At 38.9% G+C, this 19,037-nt stretch overlaps 1 protein-coding gene across 1 annotated transcript; it reads right to left on the reverse strand.

The window, feature by feature from the left end:
• Positions 1-1,410: 1,410 nt before the first annotated feature.
• On the reverse strand, positions 1,411-17,957 carry CALM2 (calmodulin 2). Its single transcript, XM_047745758.1, has 6 exons — positions 17,830-17,957; positions 11,384-11,414; positions 3,594-3,737; positions 3,395-3,501; positions 2,783-2,918; positions 1,411-2,055 (listed from the first exon to the last, which is right to left on the reverse strand). The coding sequence occupies exons 1-6, from the start codon at positions 17,830-17,832 to the stop codon at positions 2,027-2,029; spliced, it is 450 nt and encodes a 149-aa protein (XP_047601714.1). The 5' UTR covers positions 17,833-17,957; the 3' UTR covers positions 1,411-2,026.
• Positions 17,958-19,037: the final 1,080 nt, after the last annotated feature.

The raw sequence follows: 19,037 nt of genomic DNA on the forward strand, positions 1-19,037 counted from the left end.
ACTGAACTCTTCTTATTGCAAATGTCAAGGACTATGCTAAGTGTTTTACCTTCACTACTACAAAAGACAAGTTAAAAACCAGTTGGGTAAATTATACCCATTTTGCAAGTATGATAACTGAAGCTTAGATAATACTGACCTAAGTTTACCCAGAGCAGTGATCTGAGAACTGTTGAAATAAAATACCAAAGCCCAGGTTATCTTGCTGGCCTTCCTTTCGACTCAACAATTCCATGTAATGAAGGTCTTCCTATTTAACTGATTGTCTGCCTAATATGTAAAAATGTAATTCCCCATTAAGATTATATCAATGCCTTAATTTCCCTTTAAAACCTACTTCTCTCTCTTGTCCTTCAATAACCATTCAGTTTTATATTTTCTGGTAGAATAAAAATGGTATTAAAATAGTCCAAGACGGGGGCACCTGGGTGGCTCAGTGGGTTAAAGCCTCTGCCTTCGGCTCAGGTCATGGTCCCAGTGTCCTGGGATCGAGCCCCACATCAGGCTCTGTGCTCTGCAGGGAGCCTGCTTCCTCCTCTCTATCTGTCTGCCTCTCTGCCTACTTGTGATCTCTGTCTGTCAAATAAATAAATAAAATCTTTAAAAAAAAAAAAAAAATAGTCCAAGACGGGCAGTAACCTGCCAAAGGGACTCCCCCCCGGGAAGATATACCTGTGGCTACAATAATCATTGTATTATACTGTTTTAATATACTTTATATGAATATACTTTATAATATAAATATACTTTTAGTATACTTAATGTTTTAATACACTTTAATGTTTTAATCTTGGCTCTGGTTTGCTCTGGAATCTTTCATTAAATATTAAGTATTTAAAAGGCAGCTAAAAAGCAAAAAACCCTGAAAACCACTTTTTGAGTAGCTTAAAATTACAGAGAAAGCAATGGTTTAGAAGTAAGCAAAACCCAAAGCAAGGTTTAGTTACTGCCAGTCCAACTCCTAAAGATACCTTTCTTTGTAAAACATGTCCCGGATAGGCAGGACAACTGAAAATTCTCCTTTGCTTTATGAAAAGGAAAAGGCACCATTAGCAAATAGAAGTAAAAACATAATAACAACACCCTACCTTGGATTGCTTATAACAGAAAATATTCCTAAAATCATTGCCTGGCTAAAGTTAATATGGACAAATGGATATGCCGAAGTTGAAAAATATGTAAAAAGATTGGAAACAATAAACATCTACATTATGTCAGCTCCCATGCTAGGTACACTTACAAAAGGTCTTAATCTTTCGAAGGAAGTATCACAATTTAAAAACGAAACAAAATCTAGGTAGTAAAACAACAACAAAAACATATCTAAATTACACCAAGTAAAAACCACCCCAGTATTTGATTCTCAGAATTGTTCTGCCTCAAGGTAATTAAAGGACGCTGATTCAGAGCAACAGTTGGGTAAATTGTAATTTTTTTATTGGAAAACAAATATACAACTTGGAATGGATTTGAGGCAAATTGTGCCATAAGCAGATTTTCTTTAAGTGGCTAAACAAAGTTTAAAAAGCAAGTAACAATAAAAGAAAATGTTTCTGGTACAGGACCAGCAGTACAAAAAAATAGTGTACGAGTACCTGGATAATACACCCGTTTTGCAATAGTGCAACTTTTAAGTACATATTGTTGACTGTCCATAGTCCACGCAGAGTTACAACTCCACACTTCACAACAACATGCTGACAGTTCCTAAAGAAAACTACTTAAAAAAAAGGCATAACCCAGATGTTCCCTCATTTGACCAACTCCATCTAAGTTTAGATGTGCAGAAGGGCTTAGATATATCCAGAGTAAGCCACATGCAACATGTTACTTGATCAATTTTCTAAAATAAGGTTTCAGGACAATGACAGTAAGATAAGGGAAGAAAACATGGAGGAATGAAGTCCTAATTACTACACATGCATATTTTTTGACAGCGGGGGGAACCTTTTACAGATAAGTTACAAACAAAGAAAAGGCAAATAAACAATTTTGTACAAGAAATTTAACACATTCTGTACAGTCTTCACTTTGCTGTCATCATTTGTACAAACTCTGAAAAAGAAGAAGTACACAAAAAGTTGCATCAATGGTAAAAGAATGACAAAACCAATCACATTACTCAATCTCTGAGCAGTTTCCAATTTCCCTTTCTTTCCTCAAAAATATACAGTATAGAATCGTCAAGCTTTGTCAAGGCTAGAACTTCATAAACCGAAATTATTTAGGATTATTAATCAATAAACCAAATTAATGCTTTAGACAAGTTATTATAAAATAGAAGGATTTTTGCTCTTAAGTTTATTACAACATGGTAATTTTGAACTGAGGCAGAAGTAAACGGTCTCAGACTAAAGCTAATTAGAGGGAAAATAAATCCAATGAAGGAAGGAAAATCATCTTACTTTAATTTTGAGGATTCTGAAATAAGTTTAAAGCTTTCCAAATTGTTCCACAATCATTATAAAAAGATTGTTTCAGCATAGTATGGAGCACCATGCTTCTCAAACTTTAAAATGTGTATGAAACTGTCCAGCAATCTTGTTAAAATACCTAAAATATGGTAGGACCTGATAGTAAATAGTTCTAAAAAGTCCTCAGGTGATCGTGATTTTCCCTTATCTGTAGAAAATACTCTGAATTGCAAAAGGTTTGTAAATATAAAAACTGTTTTAGCATCTTCATTTGGCAAGAGTGGAGACACTAATTTTGACCTAGGAGATATATAACACATACCTTGTACCTTAAAATCAAAGCACAGAATGAGGAGTAAAAGATTTACCTTCATAGTTTACTTGACCATCACCATCAATATCTGCTTCCCTGATCATTTCATCAACCTCTTCATCTGTTAACTTCTCTCCCAGGTTTGTCATCACATGGCGAAGCTCTGCTGCACTAATATAGCCATTGCCATCCTAGAAAAAATTTAGTAAGATACCTAAGTAAAATTACAGACTCAGAGTTGGGTTGGAACTTTAATAAGTTTATAATAAACTTCACATTAGGGAAAAAAAGATACTTTAGAAATACATACCAACCAAAACCAAACTATAGTTGACCAATAGATTGTCACTGAGAACAGAACAGGATATCATACATTAAAATCACTGTTTCTGGGGCACCTGGGTGGCTCAGTCAGTTAAGTGTCTGCCTTTGGCTCAGGTCATGATCCCAGGGTCTTAGGATCAAGCCCCAGGTCTAGCTACCTGCTCAGTGGGGCATCTGCTTCTCCCTTTGCCCCTCCCCTGCTCATGGGTTCGCACTCTCTAATAAATAAATATAATCTTAAAAAAAATAAAATAAAATCAGTTTCTTAGTTCCAAAGTCAGTGATGCCTCCTTTGCCAAGATTCATCCTCAAAATTTAACAAATCCAATCCCCGAATACCTACCTTATCAAACACACGGAATGCTTCTCTAATTTCTTCTTCACTGTCTGTGTCTTTCATTTTTCTTGCCATCATTGTCAGAAATTCCGGGAAGTCAATTGTGCCATTACCTGAAATGGTTTGTTTAGTTGGAAGAGTACTAAAGAATTTAAATGCCCTCTTCAATTCCCCCTCCCCCAAACCCCAGTTTAAAAAAACTTACCATCAGCATCTACTTCATTAATCATGTCCTGTAACTCTGCTTCTGTGGGATTCTGCCCAAGAGACCTCATTACAGTTCCCAATTCCTTTGTTGTTATAGTTCCATCACCATCCTTGTCAAATAGTGAAAAAGCTTCTTTGAATTCTGTTTAAGAGACCACAATCCAAACATAGAGGTTAACAATAAAAACCTCCTAAATGATATATATTAATCAACTCTTAAAGCAAAGGTATATATGGAAGTAACACCTGAAACCAGCCTTTGATTCCTGAAGAATTACGTGGGAAAAACTTGCTATATTTCAAACTTCTTTAGCTAATCATACCAATATATGCTCATACTGACCAATCAGCAAGTTTTTTTCACCTAAAATATTACAAAAGGACTCCAATACCTAGACCGGATAAAAGTCAAAATTATTCTGGGTTGAAGGAGGCAAAGAATCAAAGCCCCAAATGAGCGGCTTCCCTATTTTCTATTAAAGTTCAGAATATAAAAATAAGACTGGTACCTAACTGGCACCACCAGTACCTGGTATCCAACATCTGTTTCTATAGAACTATATGCATTATACTCAGAGTAAGCCTCAAAAATTAAAATTAAATCTCTTTAAAATCTACTAATTTAGGGATGCCTGAGGGGTGGCTCAGTCATTAAGCGTCTGCCTTGGGCTCAGGTCATGATCCCAGGGTTTTGGGATGGAGCCCCACATCTGGTTCCCTGCTCCACGGGAAGCCTGCTTCTCCCTCTCCCACATCCCCCCGCTTGTGTTCCCTCTCTTGCAGTGTCTCTGTCAAATAAATAAATAAAATCTTAAAAACAAAAACAAAACAACCTACAATTTAAGGGGCACACCTGGGAGGCTCAGTCGGTTACACAACTGCCTTCAGCTCAGGTCATAATACCAGAGTCCTGGGATTGTGCTCCATGTTGGGCTCCCTACTTACTCAACAGGGTGTCTGTTTCTCCTCCTCCCTCTGCCCTGCTCGAGCTCTCTTGTTCACTCTCTCTCGAATAAATAAAATCTTAAAAACAAAACTACTAATTTAATAACAACAACAAAAAAAAACCCTCTAAACTTCAGAATAATATGCAATAGACCAATTGCCTTTTCTGACCTATAAAGAACTACCAAAAATCTATGATGATATTAACAATGGGATGATCAAGATATGAATGGCCAGTTTTAGCTAAGTATTGTATCACTGACAGCAAAGGTAACTTAGACCTTTTTAAAGAATATAAAATCCCAAACCTTTAATATAGTTAAAACATCCTATTACATCTTAAAAGTCATCTTGTGAAATTATGTTCCTTTTAACTCACCACTAGATTACATGGAAAGCTGTTGAAGCAGCGGTCTAGAATACTGGCTTCCCCATTTATTTCATAAACTAAAGCACAGATTAAATTTGGTAGTGCAAGGTCATATAAATGAACTAAAACACAATGGCAGTATTTTCTGGTAGGGTACTTTTTAAAAGCTATCAGACCCTCTTTTTAAGCAAACCCAAAACATTTCCAAAGTTCACAGGGCTAAGCTCCCTCAATATATCTATACATTTGAAAGTACATACCTGACATGTTTAAGTAATAGTTTGCTTCCTCTTATATAGTCCAAGGCTATTTACTCCCCCCTGCCTTTCTATCCTTTCTCCAATTCATATACATCCCAGTTTCAATCCATCATAATCTCTTCTCTGGACTCAACTACTCTTCCACTGATTTGCCATTAACATATGTCTCTTAGCTTAAAACGAAATTCAAACATTGTGTTTTCTCTTACATGCCTGCCCTTATCTCTCCCCAAATCTTGGAAGCATCATTACTCATATATATCCCTTTCTTCTACCAATCCACTATTAAAATTACTTCCAGCTCCAACTCATCAGTTGAAAATGCCAAGTTTACCAATAACAACTTAGTTGCCCAATTAAACAAGTGTCTTTAAGTACATGAGGCCATACAGCATAGAAACTAAAAGTAGACTTCAGAACGCAACTTGTGTTTAATAATCTCAGCTCTGCTACTTACCAGTAGTGTAACCTAGGCAAGTTAAGTTACTAAACCTTTCCTATCTCAGCTTCCTCATTTTTGTTAAATAGGAATAACTATACCTACCTTCCTAAGTTTACGAACTTCATTAATTACTAAGCATAAAGCACTTAGAAGTAGGTCTCGGAGCGCCTGGGTGGTTCAGTGGGTTAAAGCCTCTGCCTTCAGCTCAGGTCATGATCTCGGGGTCCTGGGATCAAGCCCCGTATGGGGGGGGGGGGTTCTCTGCTCAGCAGGGAGCCTGCTTCCCCCCGCCCCCACTCTGCCTGCTTCTCTACCTACTTGTGATCTCTAATAAATAAAATCTTAAAAAAAAAAAAAAAAAAAAAAAGGTCTGGCAAGTAAATAGTTAAGTGTCAAGAAAAAGATGATCTCACTTTCCTGCAGGATCCAAAACTATACTGAGAAACTCTAAACTTCTCTTGGTTTTCACAACAGTACCTCAGTTTACCTGACTTACACTGCCGAAGACTCTTGCTCCTATTTATCTCTCACACGTAAATGTGACCAATTTTCTTCCTCTTTTCCACCATCTCTCATCTACGCCTACTCATAACGAAGGCTTCTTTAGTCTACTCCTCTATCTCAACATAATATAGTAGTTCCCCCACCCTTACCAGTTTCGTTTTCTGCCTGTTCAGCTACCCATTGTGAACTGTAGTCCAGAAGCAGAGGATCCTTCTGGCATACCACAGGTCAATAGCAGCCTAACGCTATATCACAATGCCTACATCATTCACCTCACTTCATCTCATCTCCTAGGCATTTTACCATCCCAGAGAGTCACAAAAAGGGCAAGTACAGTATATGGTGAGAGACCGCACTAGTTTAACTTACATTATAGTATACTTTCACAATCATTATTGTTGTTCATCTATTGTACCTAATTCACAAATACTGTATCATATGTGTGTGTGTATAGGAAAAACCAGTTTGGTACTGTCAGTGATTTCAGGCATCCACTGGCATCTTAGAGCATACCTTCCCACCACAGACTGGGGAGGCGGGGTCTACCATACTTTTATTTCTGACTTCCTACAGGATATATGCCCCTTGGCTGACCCCAAGCGAGACTTATGAAAGTGAATTCTGTATTCCCCAACAACCCTAGGAATGCAAGCAAAACACACTTTAACTTTCCCTGTGAAATATGTCAACAAGTCCTGTTGCATCCTCCCATTTCAATACTGCCTGATTATTTTTATCTCAACAAGCAGTATCTTATTTCATGGTCCCTCCTCTTTTGCCTAGACTTATTATTACAATAGCCTTCTAACTGGGTTCTTTATTTAAAATTACCTACACAACTACCTGGGTCATATTACCTTTCTAGATTACCACATTCCTTTCTTATGTTTAAAATCTATTAACTGCTTAGCTTTAGACCAGGTTATCACTGACTAGTTGGTAGTTTACTACATTCAGTATTAACATAGTTCCATTCCATTTAAAACCGTTTGTTTTCAGAGGCACTCCCCTGGTATCACAAGCTTAGTAGCAAACTACTGATTGATTTTATTAGTCTACATTAGATTAACTAGATTGACTCAATGACAAAAACACATCAATAAATCCCACAAATAGAATTTGATGAAGACATTTCCATTTTACTCAGGGTTTTATTTTTCTTTTTTTCAACAGGATGTAGAAATAATGTCTAGAAATCCAAAAACTATTAGGGTTTGAACACATGCCATTTACCACCTAGTAACTTAGGCTACAAGAAAATCAAAGCACTGAGAAACATGGTTTTGTTTACATTACATTTGCTGCTATAATACCTAGCTACAGGTATTAACACTACCACTAACTGCAAAAGTTTCCAATGTGTAACTAACTATAATCATTTTACTGTATGACTTAATTGTTAATATGTAGAGTAAGTTTACAAATATGTGTTCTTAATTTCAAGGGGTTAAGTTAATATAATAGTATATTAAGTTATAAATAAGTTAATAGTATATTAACTTAAAAAAAAATTAGGCTCCACACCCAGCATGGGGCCCAATGCAAGGCTTGAACTCACAACCCTGAGATCAAGACCTGAGCTGAAATCAAGAGTCAGATGCTTACCCAACAGAGCTACCTAGTTGCCCCTAAAATACATTAACTTTTAAAATGCTTGCTGGAGGGGTGTCTAGGTGGCTCAGAGGGTTAAGCCTCTGCCTTCAGCTCAGGGAGCCTGATCCCCCACCCCCGACTACTTGTGATCTCTCTCTATGTCAAATAAATAAATAAAATCTAAAATAAATAAATAAATAAAATGCTTGCTGAAATAGTGAAAAGCAGAAAATAAGACCATATCTATGCTATAACTACTAGTTATAGTTTAAAGGTATAAGAAAGGAACAAATGTCAAGATTTATTCCAATTTTTTAAGATTTTATTTAGTTATTTGACAGACAGAGATCACAAGTAGGCAGAGAGGCAGGCAGAGAGAGAGAGGAAGGGAAGCAGGCTCTCCGCTGAGCAGAGAGCCTGATGTGGGGCTTGATCCCAGGACCCTGAGACCATGACCTGAGCCGAAGGCAGAGGCTTAACTCAATGAGCCACCCAGGCACCCCTATTCCAATTTTTTAATCTGTATTTTTACACCAGAGCCAGAAATACCTGTAAAATTCCTTGAAATAAAACTCAAAAGTACAATTTAGGGGTGCCTGGGTGGCTCTGTCATTAAGCATCTGCCTTCACAGCTCAGGTCATGATCCCAGAGGGGCCTGTGATCAGCCCCACATGGGGCTCCCTGCTGCTCCCTCTCCCACTCCCCCCCCCCCCCCCCGGCTTGTATTCCCTCTCTCGCCTTTTCTGTCAAATAAATAAAAGCTTAAAAAAAAAAAGTACAATTTAAATTCACCTGTCCTTACAGCTCCCTACCTTACTTTATAATTGGTGTAATCTTTATGTATAGAAGTATGCCATTCTTAACCGTAATTCCCAGGAAGGACTTGAACCAAATGTCTGTTTACCAACTTCCATTTATTTAGAAAATTCTGAACCTAAAAATTTCTTAAAGGACATGTATCAGACTTTTGTTGGCACTATGTAAACTGAGTAAGGTTATTATCTTTCAAGTTAGGTTTTACCCCTACACTTGACCTTTAAAAAAAGAAAAACTCTTGTAGGTTTTTCCTATTAGACGCCTAGGTGTCAAACACCAACAACTAATGACATCATGGCAGAATTATGAGCAAAATTAACTAGTGATGTCACAGTGGACACTTCTGGATTGCTCTTTAAGAATAAGTAATATAAACAATTCTAGTAACTTCATCTAAACAAAATACGCTTTTTCTAGACCAAGTTATTTGCTGTTAGGAGACTTTCTAAACAAATCTGTAGTAGTAATGATTATCGTATAAAGTTAAAATAGTTTAAAAAGAACCTTAGTATATTCAATGCTGATTTATGTATGAAGTTTGTAAGTACTTTGTTTTTTGGTAAAGATTCTAAGATGCTACTGATTACCACCAATTACAATTTATCAGAATAAAGAAAGTAATTTGCCTCCACCTCAAAGGTGGACACTGAAACAATGGAGGCAGAATAATTCTTAGGACAGGGTATGTATTGTTCTGGAATATTTTTTTGTTGTCACACACAACAAAGAAGTGTATCCATTTTTCAGTCCTTACTATGTGGGAGGCATAGGGGATAGAAGAGGCAACCAAAAGATCGCTGATAGCATAGGGTTTTACTTTAGCAGTATAAAAGTTTTGACTCCTTTTAAGGTTCACTAAAACCTGGGGTACCAGGAATGATTCTAAAAGCCTAAGAAAATGCAGGGTAAGGAGAGAATCCAGAATAGATTTTCCCCCATCCCCACTGGAAATTTAAGTATATGATGAAAGCCAACAAAACACCAAATTTATCTTTAAATAAATGTTCCAGTGAACTACTACTAGTATTCTTTATGAAAATGCTATCAGTCTTTGAAGACTGATTCTCTTGAATTTAAAAGACACATGCTTTTAAAAAAAAATAGTTGTATGTGTGTTTGGGAGTGCAATAATGGGCACCAACTATGTAACAGATACCTTAAAAATACATTTTCTACCTTAAAGTGAAAATGCTTTGCTATCTACAGCAGGGACAACTACCTGACTGGGAACACCAAGAAATGAAAAGTAGAGAGGGAGGCCAAAAGTATTAAAGAAGTTAACAGTTTAAGCCTGGATATATGAATTAGCCTGTCACTTCCGATAGGATACATTAACAAAAAATTTTTAAAGTTTTAGAATTTACATGTCACAGATACATTAAAATAGTATAAATGAACAAAGAAATTAGTTCCAAAGCTCTGCTTCATTTTTTCAACACTCAGTACATGCAATTTATCAACCCTAGAAACCAAATCCCAGATTTAAGTCAAATTCACACAAACAGTAAAAATAAAATCTGCTTACATTTGGTCCTTCATGCTAACAGCTTCCTACTTTATATAGTCCTATCAGGTTGTATTTGTAATATTTGAGAAGATTAGTGATTTCTGGGTCCTCCAAATTTGTTTATGTGGAGAGGAGGGCTTACTTTAAATGGGCTATATATAGTTGAGTTCCAACTGGGATTTTCAGTTTTCTCTAGTGTTAAAAAAAAAAGAAAAAAGAAAAAAGAAAAAATAAAGCTTTAGTGCTTTTGAACACTTCTAACTTCTTGCCTACCAGGAAAGCTGTGGTAGTTAAAACTGCCTGATGCTTGTGTTAATAAAAGTCTAAAGAGAGTAAAAGAAGAGTCTGAAAAGCATTTCAACACTACAAGAAACTAAAAAAGGAAGAAAATCCTTTAGTGAGTTTCCCTAATATTTTGAGGTTAACTAGCCATCTCAAAGTGTTAGAATAAAATCAAAAGTACCAATGATTAATGTTATAGCATAAAGACAAGACATCAAGTTTTACATAACAATTTCATACATTTCCATGGCAAACCAAAGGAGACAAGATTTAATTAATTAATTTTTTAGTTTATTTTTAAAGATTTTATTTATTTAGTTGACAAATAGAGACACAGGGAGAGAGGGAATAGAAGCAGGGGGAGTGGGAGAGGGACAAGCAGGCTTGTCTTATGTGGGCGGTGATCCCAGGACCCTGGGATCATGACCTGAGCTGAAGGCAGATGCTTAACAACTGAGCCACCCAGGCGCCCCAGGAGACAAGATTTAAAAAGTTCATTTCAATAGATGCTATTGTTCCTTCCTTAAGACAAAATTCAACATACTATACATTTAGAATATAGAACGCTAACTTTTGCATCTATGTTTTTCTCTAGAGATAATGGTTATTCCTGACTGATTCTACATACAGTTCTAAGGTTAAAATATTAGCTACTTCAAACTGGGGTAAATTCAATGTTCCCTCTGGGATTCAACACTTCAAATTACCTATTAATTACTACCTGGCTCTTTTTTTCTTGTGAAGAGTAATTTGGAGTTGCAGTGTTAAAAACTGCCCAGAATTCACGTTTTAAAGATAATCTTCAAGAAAAACAAAGACCACCACCACCAAGTTCCAAAGTATACCCCCACATAGCCTAAAACCTTGCCTTTCATTACAGTCAGCCCCATATATCTCCCAAAGGCAAGCATACCTTCTCATTTTGAATTACTGTATTACATTACACCACTTGTTATTATCTATTACATAGACTGAAGTCTATTTTTTCATAAAGGTATCTTACTTTGACACTGGCTATTCGATTTATAATAAAATCCAATGGGTACCACTTAGCAAAGTATTTCTTACCTGCAATCTGCTCTTCAGTCAGTTGGTCAGCCTACAAAGAGATCACAAAGATAGGTATGCAGATGAGCAGTTAAATTAACCAAGTTTAAAAACTTTCAAGGTTCACCTTTTACCATAAATTATATTTGGCATAACACTCCTTAGTACTAGCAACATACATAGGTAGAAAATGAATTATGTTTTAAGGTAGAAAACGCATATTAAGTAGATAGGTTTATCTTCAAAGCTAAGGGATGCTGACCAAGTTTAATACTTAAACCCCAAGTATTATTTCAGAATATACATCAAAGTTTCAATTTCACACAAACTGGGGGGAAAAAGCAATTTGGCAGAGTAGAAAATTTAAAGGAAGTTGTTATTCTTCTAAAGCAAGGAGAGAATCCAACAAAAACATGGTTTCCTTTCTCAAAGTTAAGATACCTAAACTTTTCACCTTTTTTGATAAATAAAAACCAGTATTATCAGAAATTATCAGAAATCTTCACTGAACCAAAAATAATGTCCAAGAACTACACTCAAAATTACCCCTATAAATGGTTAAACACATCATGTGGACATGAGAATGGTCTTCCAAACCTGAAACAAAAAATAAACCCACAACACTAAGCAAAAATCCAAGCTGTCCTGGTTGGGGAAACATGAAAGCTACCAGTTTTTACTTCTCACCTGGCAGGCAAATATAAAGAATCAGGATTCCCAACATTTGAACTACATTATTTACTAAATATTAAGTCCAGCCGTTCATTTTCTCTTGGACTTCTGGAATCCCAATGTGTGCCTAAAGTTTGTGATTTTTTAGCATACAAAGAGTTATTTTTGCTAAAATGAAAAAAAGGCCAGGCATTTGCTAAAGCCTTCTATAGATACTGTTTTTATTCAATCTTCACAATAACCCTCTAATAGTATCATTATCCCCTATAGGTTCAGGTTAAATTTCAGGGAGGATAATAAAATTAGTAACTAGTTTTAAATACTAGAATTAAACTAGAATTAAACACAAAGGTGTCAGATATATTCACCGCCTGTAAGTTTCAAATGCAGAGTACCATAATATATAGTAACACATCTGCAAAATACCAAGGCTCCTTTTTCCTCATGTGGCCTTCATCTTTGGACATTTCACCACAGCAGTACAAAAACCCATGAAGCAACTGCTTATATGGTACTAGCACTAATTAGACCCAGTCTTCTAATATTCTTACCTATATGCAATCAAGCATTCTGTGATTAATCCATTCATTAGTATGAAAGAATAAACACTGCCTCGTTTCATTCTTTTTTAAAGACTACCTTAATGAAAAGTAGCATCACATTTTTCTAGGGGACAGCATGAGAAAATTTGGGAAGGAACCCGGAAAGCGCAAGTTTCTTCCCCTACTCAACACAATTTTGATTTGACCTCAATGCAAATTCAACTTGTTTCTATAAAAAAAAAAAAAAAAAAAAGGCCCAAAAGGCCTGGTAACTTGAAATTGAAGAGGCAATAATTAAGTTCAAATGCAGGAGTAAAAAAAGGAAAATCTACTTTTAACCTTCCAAATCCCAATCTTCTATCTGATATAACATCAGTCATCCAATTGTTTTCCCTAAGGAGTTAAGATTTAAAACACGGTAAATCCAGACTTGATATTTGCTTTGTTAGAGGCTATAAAGGATTTACTTCTGATTCCATTTTGCAAGACTTTTATCATTTCTGGGAAAAGGACAACATGGCAGAGTTGGGGGAAAAAGCATAGCGTTTTGTATCATTGCTGGACATATTAGTATCCTAGCTCTTCCACTTAAAAAGCCACATGACCTTGGACATGTTACTCTACCTCTCATAGTCAATTTCATCCATACAGTATTAGTATCTACCTTACAAGGTTATTGTGCAGAAAGAGAAGCTACTTTTAGGTAAAGTAAAACGCTTTGAACCCAAAGAGTTCAGGGATAATTATTTTATATATATTAACTAATCAAAGAACCTATAATGTTAAATATGAACTTGACTAGAACTTCCACACAGTAAACAGACATGCATGGCATCAACTCTTGCTTCAGAGAGTAGCAGGGCCCACATTAAAGATCTCACAGAGACTGTATTATATGCAGGAATTTTGAAGTTTATTCTTCCTGCTATACTTTCGTCTTTTATCCCAGTCGTCTGTATACCAGATCTCTTATGAAATACTTAAGGGGACCAAAATATACAAATAAACATGTCTGCTTTCCTTCTCATATAATATGGAGATGCCTATTTTAAACTTACACTTTCTAGGAAGTTATTAAGTTTAAAATGTATTACTGCTACATGGAAATTTCTTTATTAATTTTATTCTTACCATTCATTTACAACTAAGCATTGCATAACATTGTCTATTGTCTTTTCTAGATATCAGAATATAAAATTAAACATCATGAATAAATATTTGTTAACCACCTTAAAAACAAAACAAACACCCAGCAAACCTACCACTGTTCCATGCTATCCTTTTTTTTTTTTAAGATTTTATTTATTTGACAGGAGAGAGAGAGAGAGAAAGAGAGAGAGAGAGAGATCACAAGTAGGCAGAGAGGCAGGCAGAAAGAGTGGGGAAAGAAGGCTCCCCGCTGATCAGAGAGCCCCATTGGGGGTCCATCCTAGGACCCTGAGACCATAACCCAAGCCGATGGCAGAGGCTTATCCCACTGAGTCACCAAGACTCCCCTGGATCCATGTATGATATAAGGTGAGAATAAATTTCCATGAACTGAAAGCACAAGGTGCAGCCCAGGGACAGATGTGGCAGGTGAAAATCAGTCTAGGAGACTTAGTTAAGCTGAATGTATGGAAGGCGCAGTAAGTACGAAAGCTGCAGGAAGGACTGCTATGTGCAGGAAGGGAAACAGTGTTGTTCTCTCAACAGGGAGCTAGGGGTGGATTTGGGGAAGATGCATTTATATTAAAGCTAGGAAGAAAGGAAGGACGGAAAAGCATGCTAGCTATAAAACAAAACTTTAAAATTACCCAATTTTACTTGGAAAGTCAAAATTTAATGGTCCCACACCACCTTGTCCAGCTCTCCCCCTCTAGCTAGACACAATCTTAGAAAAATTCACAAATGAGCGGCAGCCCAGTTGGTTAAGTGATGACTCCTGATTTCAGCACAGGTCATGATCTCAGGTTGTGATTGAGTCCCATCTCACCGCTGGGTATGGAGACTGCTTAAGATCCTCTCCCTTTGCCCCTTCCCACCCAAAACAAAAGAAAAATTCACAAAAAAAGCTTCAAGGAATAAGCTATCAAACAGAATGCTAAGTTACTCACACAGCCTTAAAAATGTTCGATTTTGCTTGCAATGTTTCAAATAACTTAAAAGTATTTTTTACTACTAATCCAGAGCTCAAGGTTTTAAAACAAACTTTACCAGCGGAGTTAAGATTAAAGCCTTTAGTAGGCAAAACTACACCACTCCCTAGCACTCTAATTTTTAAGTCTTTCCCAACTACATGCAAATAAATCTGGTTTTTTATTTCTGTCTATGGAGAGTGCCATTATCTTAGTTAGAAGAGCTATAAGAATTATACTTTTGGGAAAACTCGAGCTCATTAACACGTGTGTTTATCTCCGTGAAGAATAATCCACTAGAGAGATGACTAGTTCTTACTCCTTTATTTCTACAACAATTGATAGACTTCCTTCTCCTATTCATCACTCCAGAGAAAGCTTCCAGGCATTAGTATACTCTCAAGTTCCACACCAGACCTACTGAGTTAGAATCTGAATTTTGAAGAACCATACGTGATGTAAACACTGAGAAACATTAACCCGGATTCACGTGTGATCTGAAAAGTGAATGCATTATATACCTATCAAAGCAGATATGGATATTCCTGGAGTTTATCTAGTGAATGGCAGTTTTAAAAAATCCAAAATTCTTATCTGAATAAATGTATGAAGCCACAGGTTTAAATCGGAACACAAATTTCTAGCTTTCATTCATTCCTCTTTATTCCAAGTTCTATTTAGATACAACAATGTCTTAATTTTTTCTTTCTTTTTTTTTTTTTTTTTACAATTTCAGAAGTCAGAATATGTCTTACCTGTATTAAAAGCAGCCTTTAAATTACTTCAGTAGAATTAACAGATACCTTAATTCTGACAGAACAAAACGTACTATAGCATCTCTGATCAAAAGAAAAACCATTAGGACAAATTACTTCACAGAAATTAAGACCTTTACTAAAGGCCTACTCTGATCATTGTACCTAAATCTAGAACTTTCTATGTATTTTTAATAGGGCCATAGTGAAGTTCCTCAGTGTAACACAAACTGATCTACTTGCAATTTGATATAATAATGATGATTTAGACAAGCACAAAACTTTCTACTTCTTCATATCTCTTACTTATCATCTGGGCCCTAAATCTTAAAGCGATCCTTGGCTCTTTCAATGCACACGTACATGTAACACTTACATGTAAACCCAAGAGCTATCTGAACAATCTTGTTCTGCTTCCACACATTCTTTAACTTATAGTCTTCATTTTAAATCTCCAAGTCTTATAATTATGAAGTTACCTTATGACAACTTCTAACTTAATTTTACGTAACAATGACTGGCAACTGAACAAACTAAATGAAAACCCCCAAGCACCAATAATGTAAACAGTAACTACAGAAGCTTATCACTGGCAAAGGACCGTGAAAACTGTAGATACAAACTGCATGCAACACTATGAAAATCTATTCGAGTTCCTGATTCAAGTATCAGACTGATTAGGTAAAAAAATTTACCATTCATTTAAAAATACTTCAAAAATTTACTGCACAATTCAGAACCTTGATTACATATACATAATGCACACCTTGTTTCACCTAAAAGTAAATTCAACTAGTATGTTCAAATTCAGAAAATAATTTAAAATATCAAAATAGAACGAGTGCATCAAACTTGAGTGAACACTAGTTTTATCCAAGGTGAACTCCTCTCCCCACACCCATACAGGCTGGAGGTTTCAGTTGGCAAGGATTCCCAACTCCTGTTTAAGATGTCACCTTGCCTTCTGGACACACCCATCCCTGTAACCACTTGGCAGACGGAAACAAAAAGTAGGTACTGCAAATTACCGCCGTCATTAGGGTAAAAAAACCAGGAGTTCCGGTCTCAAGTGACAGGAAAATGCTTTTTAAGATTCCCTGCTCCCTCTGCCCCCGGTATACTCTTCTATCACCACAGTACTTGACAGCCCTTACTATGTAAGAGAATTGAACTGCATGTTACCATGGTCTGGCATTTTCTGTACGGAAATACGACTCATTTTCAAGGGAGTTGGAGCAGGGGCAATGCTCTGATTATAGTTAACATTGGGAGTGCACGTGAGTACTTAATAAGATACAGACACTGGCCTTTTCAACTGTTACGGCAGGATAAAAGCGACTTTCACAACAGAACGTCAGTCACCCCAAAGCTTGCTTTTGGCAGGTGACTAAAAAAGGATTTCAGACCCAAGCTGGAGCTGACGACTTTCTCTAAGATGCGCACTCTGAGCGTGCGCCAGACTTCGGGTACAAAGCTCGTTTCCTTCAACGACAAAGCCACTTATTTTTTTCTAGTGTCCAGCCTGGGTAGTGGAAGGCCCCAAGGCCCCAAATGGAGTGCAAAGATCAGGGTCCACCGAGCTTCCTTCTCGCCACCGGAGGGGGATGGGAAACTGCCGAAGCCGCCCTCCCCCACCCATCCCCAACTCGCAGGCCCCGCACTGCCGCGGGCAGCCGAGACCTCCGCAGCCCTGCAGGTGCCAGCACAGCAGCTGGGGCGCGAGGCGAGCCGAGCGGGCGGCGGCCCCGCCCCGCCCCCCCCCCCCCCCCGGCCGCTCCCCGCGCCGCGCGGGCTCGGCCCACACAGCGCGCCGCGCCCGCTCGCGCGCCCCCCGCCCCCGGCACGCGGGGGATGCGGGCTAACGACGGCGCTGGCACTCGCCCGGGGCCTCGCGCTCCCTTCCCGCCCCCTCGGCGCATGGCGGCCGAAAGCGGACAAAGGCGCTTCCTGGCGCCAGCACAAACCGTCCGTTGGGCTTTTGAATCCGGCCCCGGCACCGACCTTTCGAGATGCCCGACCCGCGGCTTTTGCCCTCCCGCTCTCCCCCGCCCTTCCACTTTCTCGTCTCCACCATGTGCTGGGCTGCCCCCCCCAACCCCTATTCATCACCCTCACCCAGCCAAGTCCCTGAGGAGCTTCAGCTCCTCGAAAGCAATGATCCCAGCCCCCGTAACGCTAGGGGACTCCTCTCCGAGGAGAATGAGGATGTGGGAGCACCTGCGACGCAACCGCCGCAGTGCTCCGGGTCTCTTTCGCGCCATTCCCTCTGGCGAAGACCACTCCTGAGGGATGTGGGGGAGCAGCGTCCCCTTTCTTTAACAAATCTGCTTCAGCCTCGTCCCCCTTCCAGCCAAACGCCGGCAGCTTAGCGACGCACTCACCATGCTGCAAGCGCTACCGGTCTCCAAGAAGCGACCACACAACCACTCAGCTCGCTCGACCCACTCGGACTAATTCTCCTCCGCCCCCAGCGCCTCATAAACACCTCCCTCCGCCAGATCCCTCCGCCGCATGCCAGATAACGGAACATCGCAAACGAGTTCCGGCAAACCCCCTCCTCTCTAACTCTTCTCGGGACTCCTTTATCCACTGTTATTTACTCGACGAGGCAAGAGATAAAGGAAAGCGGGCGAACGAATGACGTAAGTGGGTTTCACTCTCCAGCGAGCCAGTTTAAAGGCCGAGGGAGTCGCGCCTGAGGGGCGCTACTTTGCGGCGCGGAGGAGCATCATAGTGGCGATTCGATCCCCGATGATCGTTGAACCGGCCTCTGATTGGCTGGTTCGTACCTGCAATGCGTCACTCGGGCTCGCAGCAGCCGCCGCCGCCGGGACGTGGTGCGGCTTCTGCCGTTGTGGCTCTGGCCGCGCTGTCCTGGCAACTGCGCCAGGCGGCAGAGTCACTTCTCTTGCGCTTGGCCGCAGAATCTTCCTCCTCCATCCCTCCTTCCCTCCCGCACTCCTACACACACTTTCCCGCCCCTTGTGCAGGGGTAGGCGAGAACACCTTGGGCAGGTAAAGATTGACGCTGAAAGACCGAAGGAAACCTGTACCCCGCGCTCAGCCTCTCGGCCTTGCGGAGGCCACAAATTTTTCATTTTACTCCCTCACAAAACCAATAAAGATCTAGGTAAGGAGAAATGCAGTTGCTTAGCTGAGAGACGAATCCGAAAGGGTCTTCTGTTCATACTTGCCATTCTCCTTTCTTACTTGGGGGTACTTTCCCAGAAAAGGCACTCAGAAACCACGGTATCAGAGATTCAGTGGGATTAGTCACTCCCATTAGCCTTTTGATATTGTGAGAAAACAGGGTCCTGGTTTGGAGCTATGGACAAGTGTTGGTTGGTGCGCTTTCTTAGGTGTGTGACCTTGGATGAGTCATTTCATCTGTAGCCTCATTTATAAAATGGAGGTAATAATGCTTCTCTGAAAAGGTTATTGTAAAGATGAGAATAACATAAAGAGTTAATGTAAAATGTTAAAGTATCTGGCACAAGGTAAGGGCCCAGCAAGTGGTCACTGTAATACACCTACCCCTCAGAACAAATTTGCCCTTTTGGGTCTTTTAACCTCTCAGATTTAAGAGGAT

This window comes from Lutra lutra, chromosome 9 (assembly GCF_902655055.1).
Source record: "Lutra lutra chromosome 9, mLutLut1.2, whole genome shotgun sequence".
NCBI classification, from domain to species: Eukaryota; Metazoa; Chordata; class Mammalia; order Carnivora; family Mustelidae; genus Lutra; species Lutra lutra.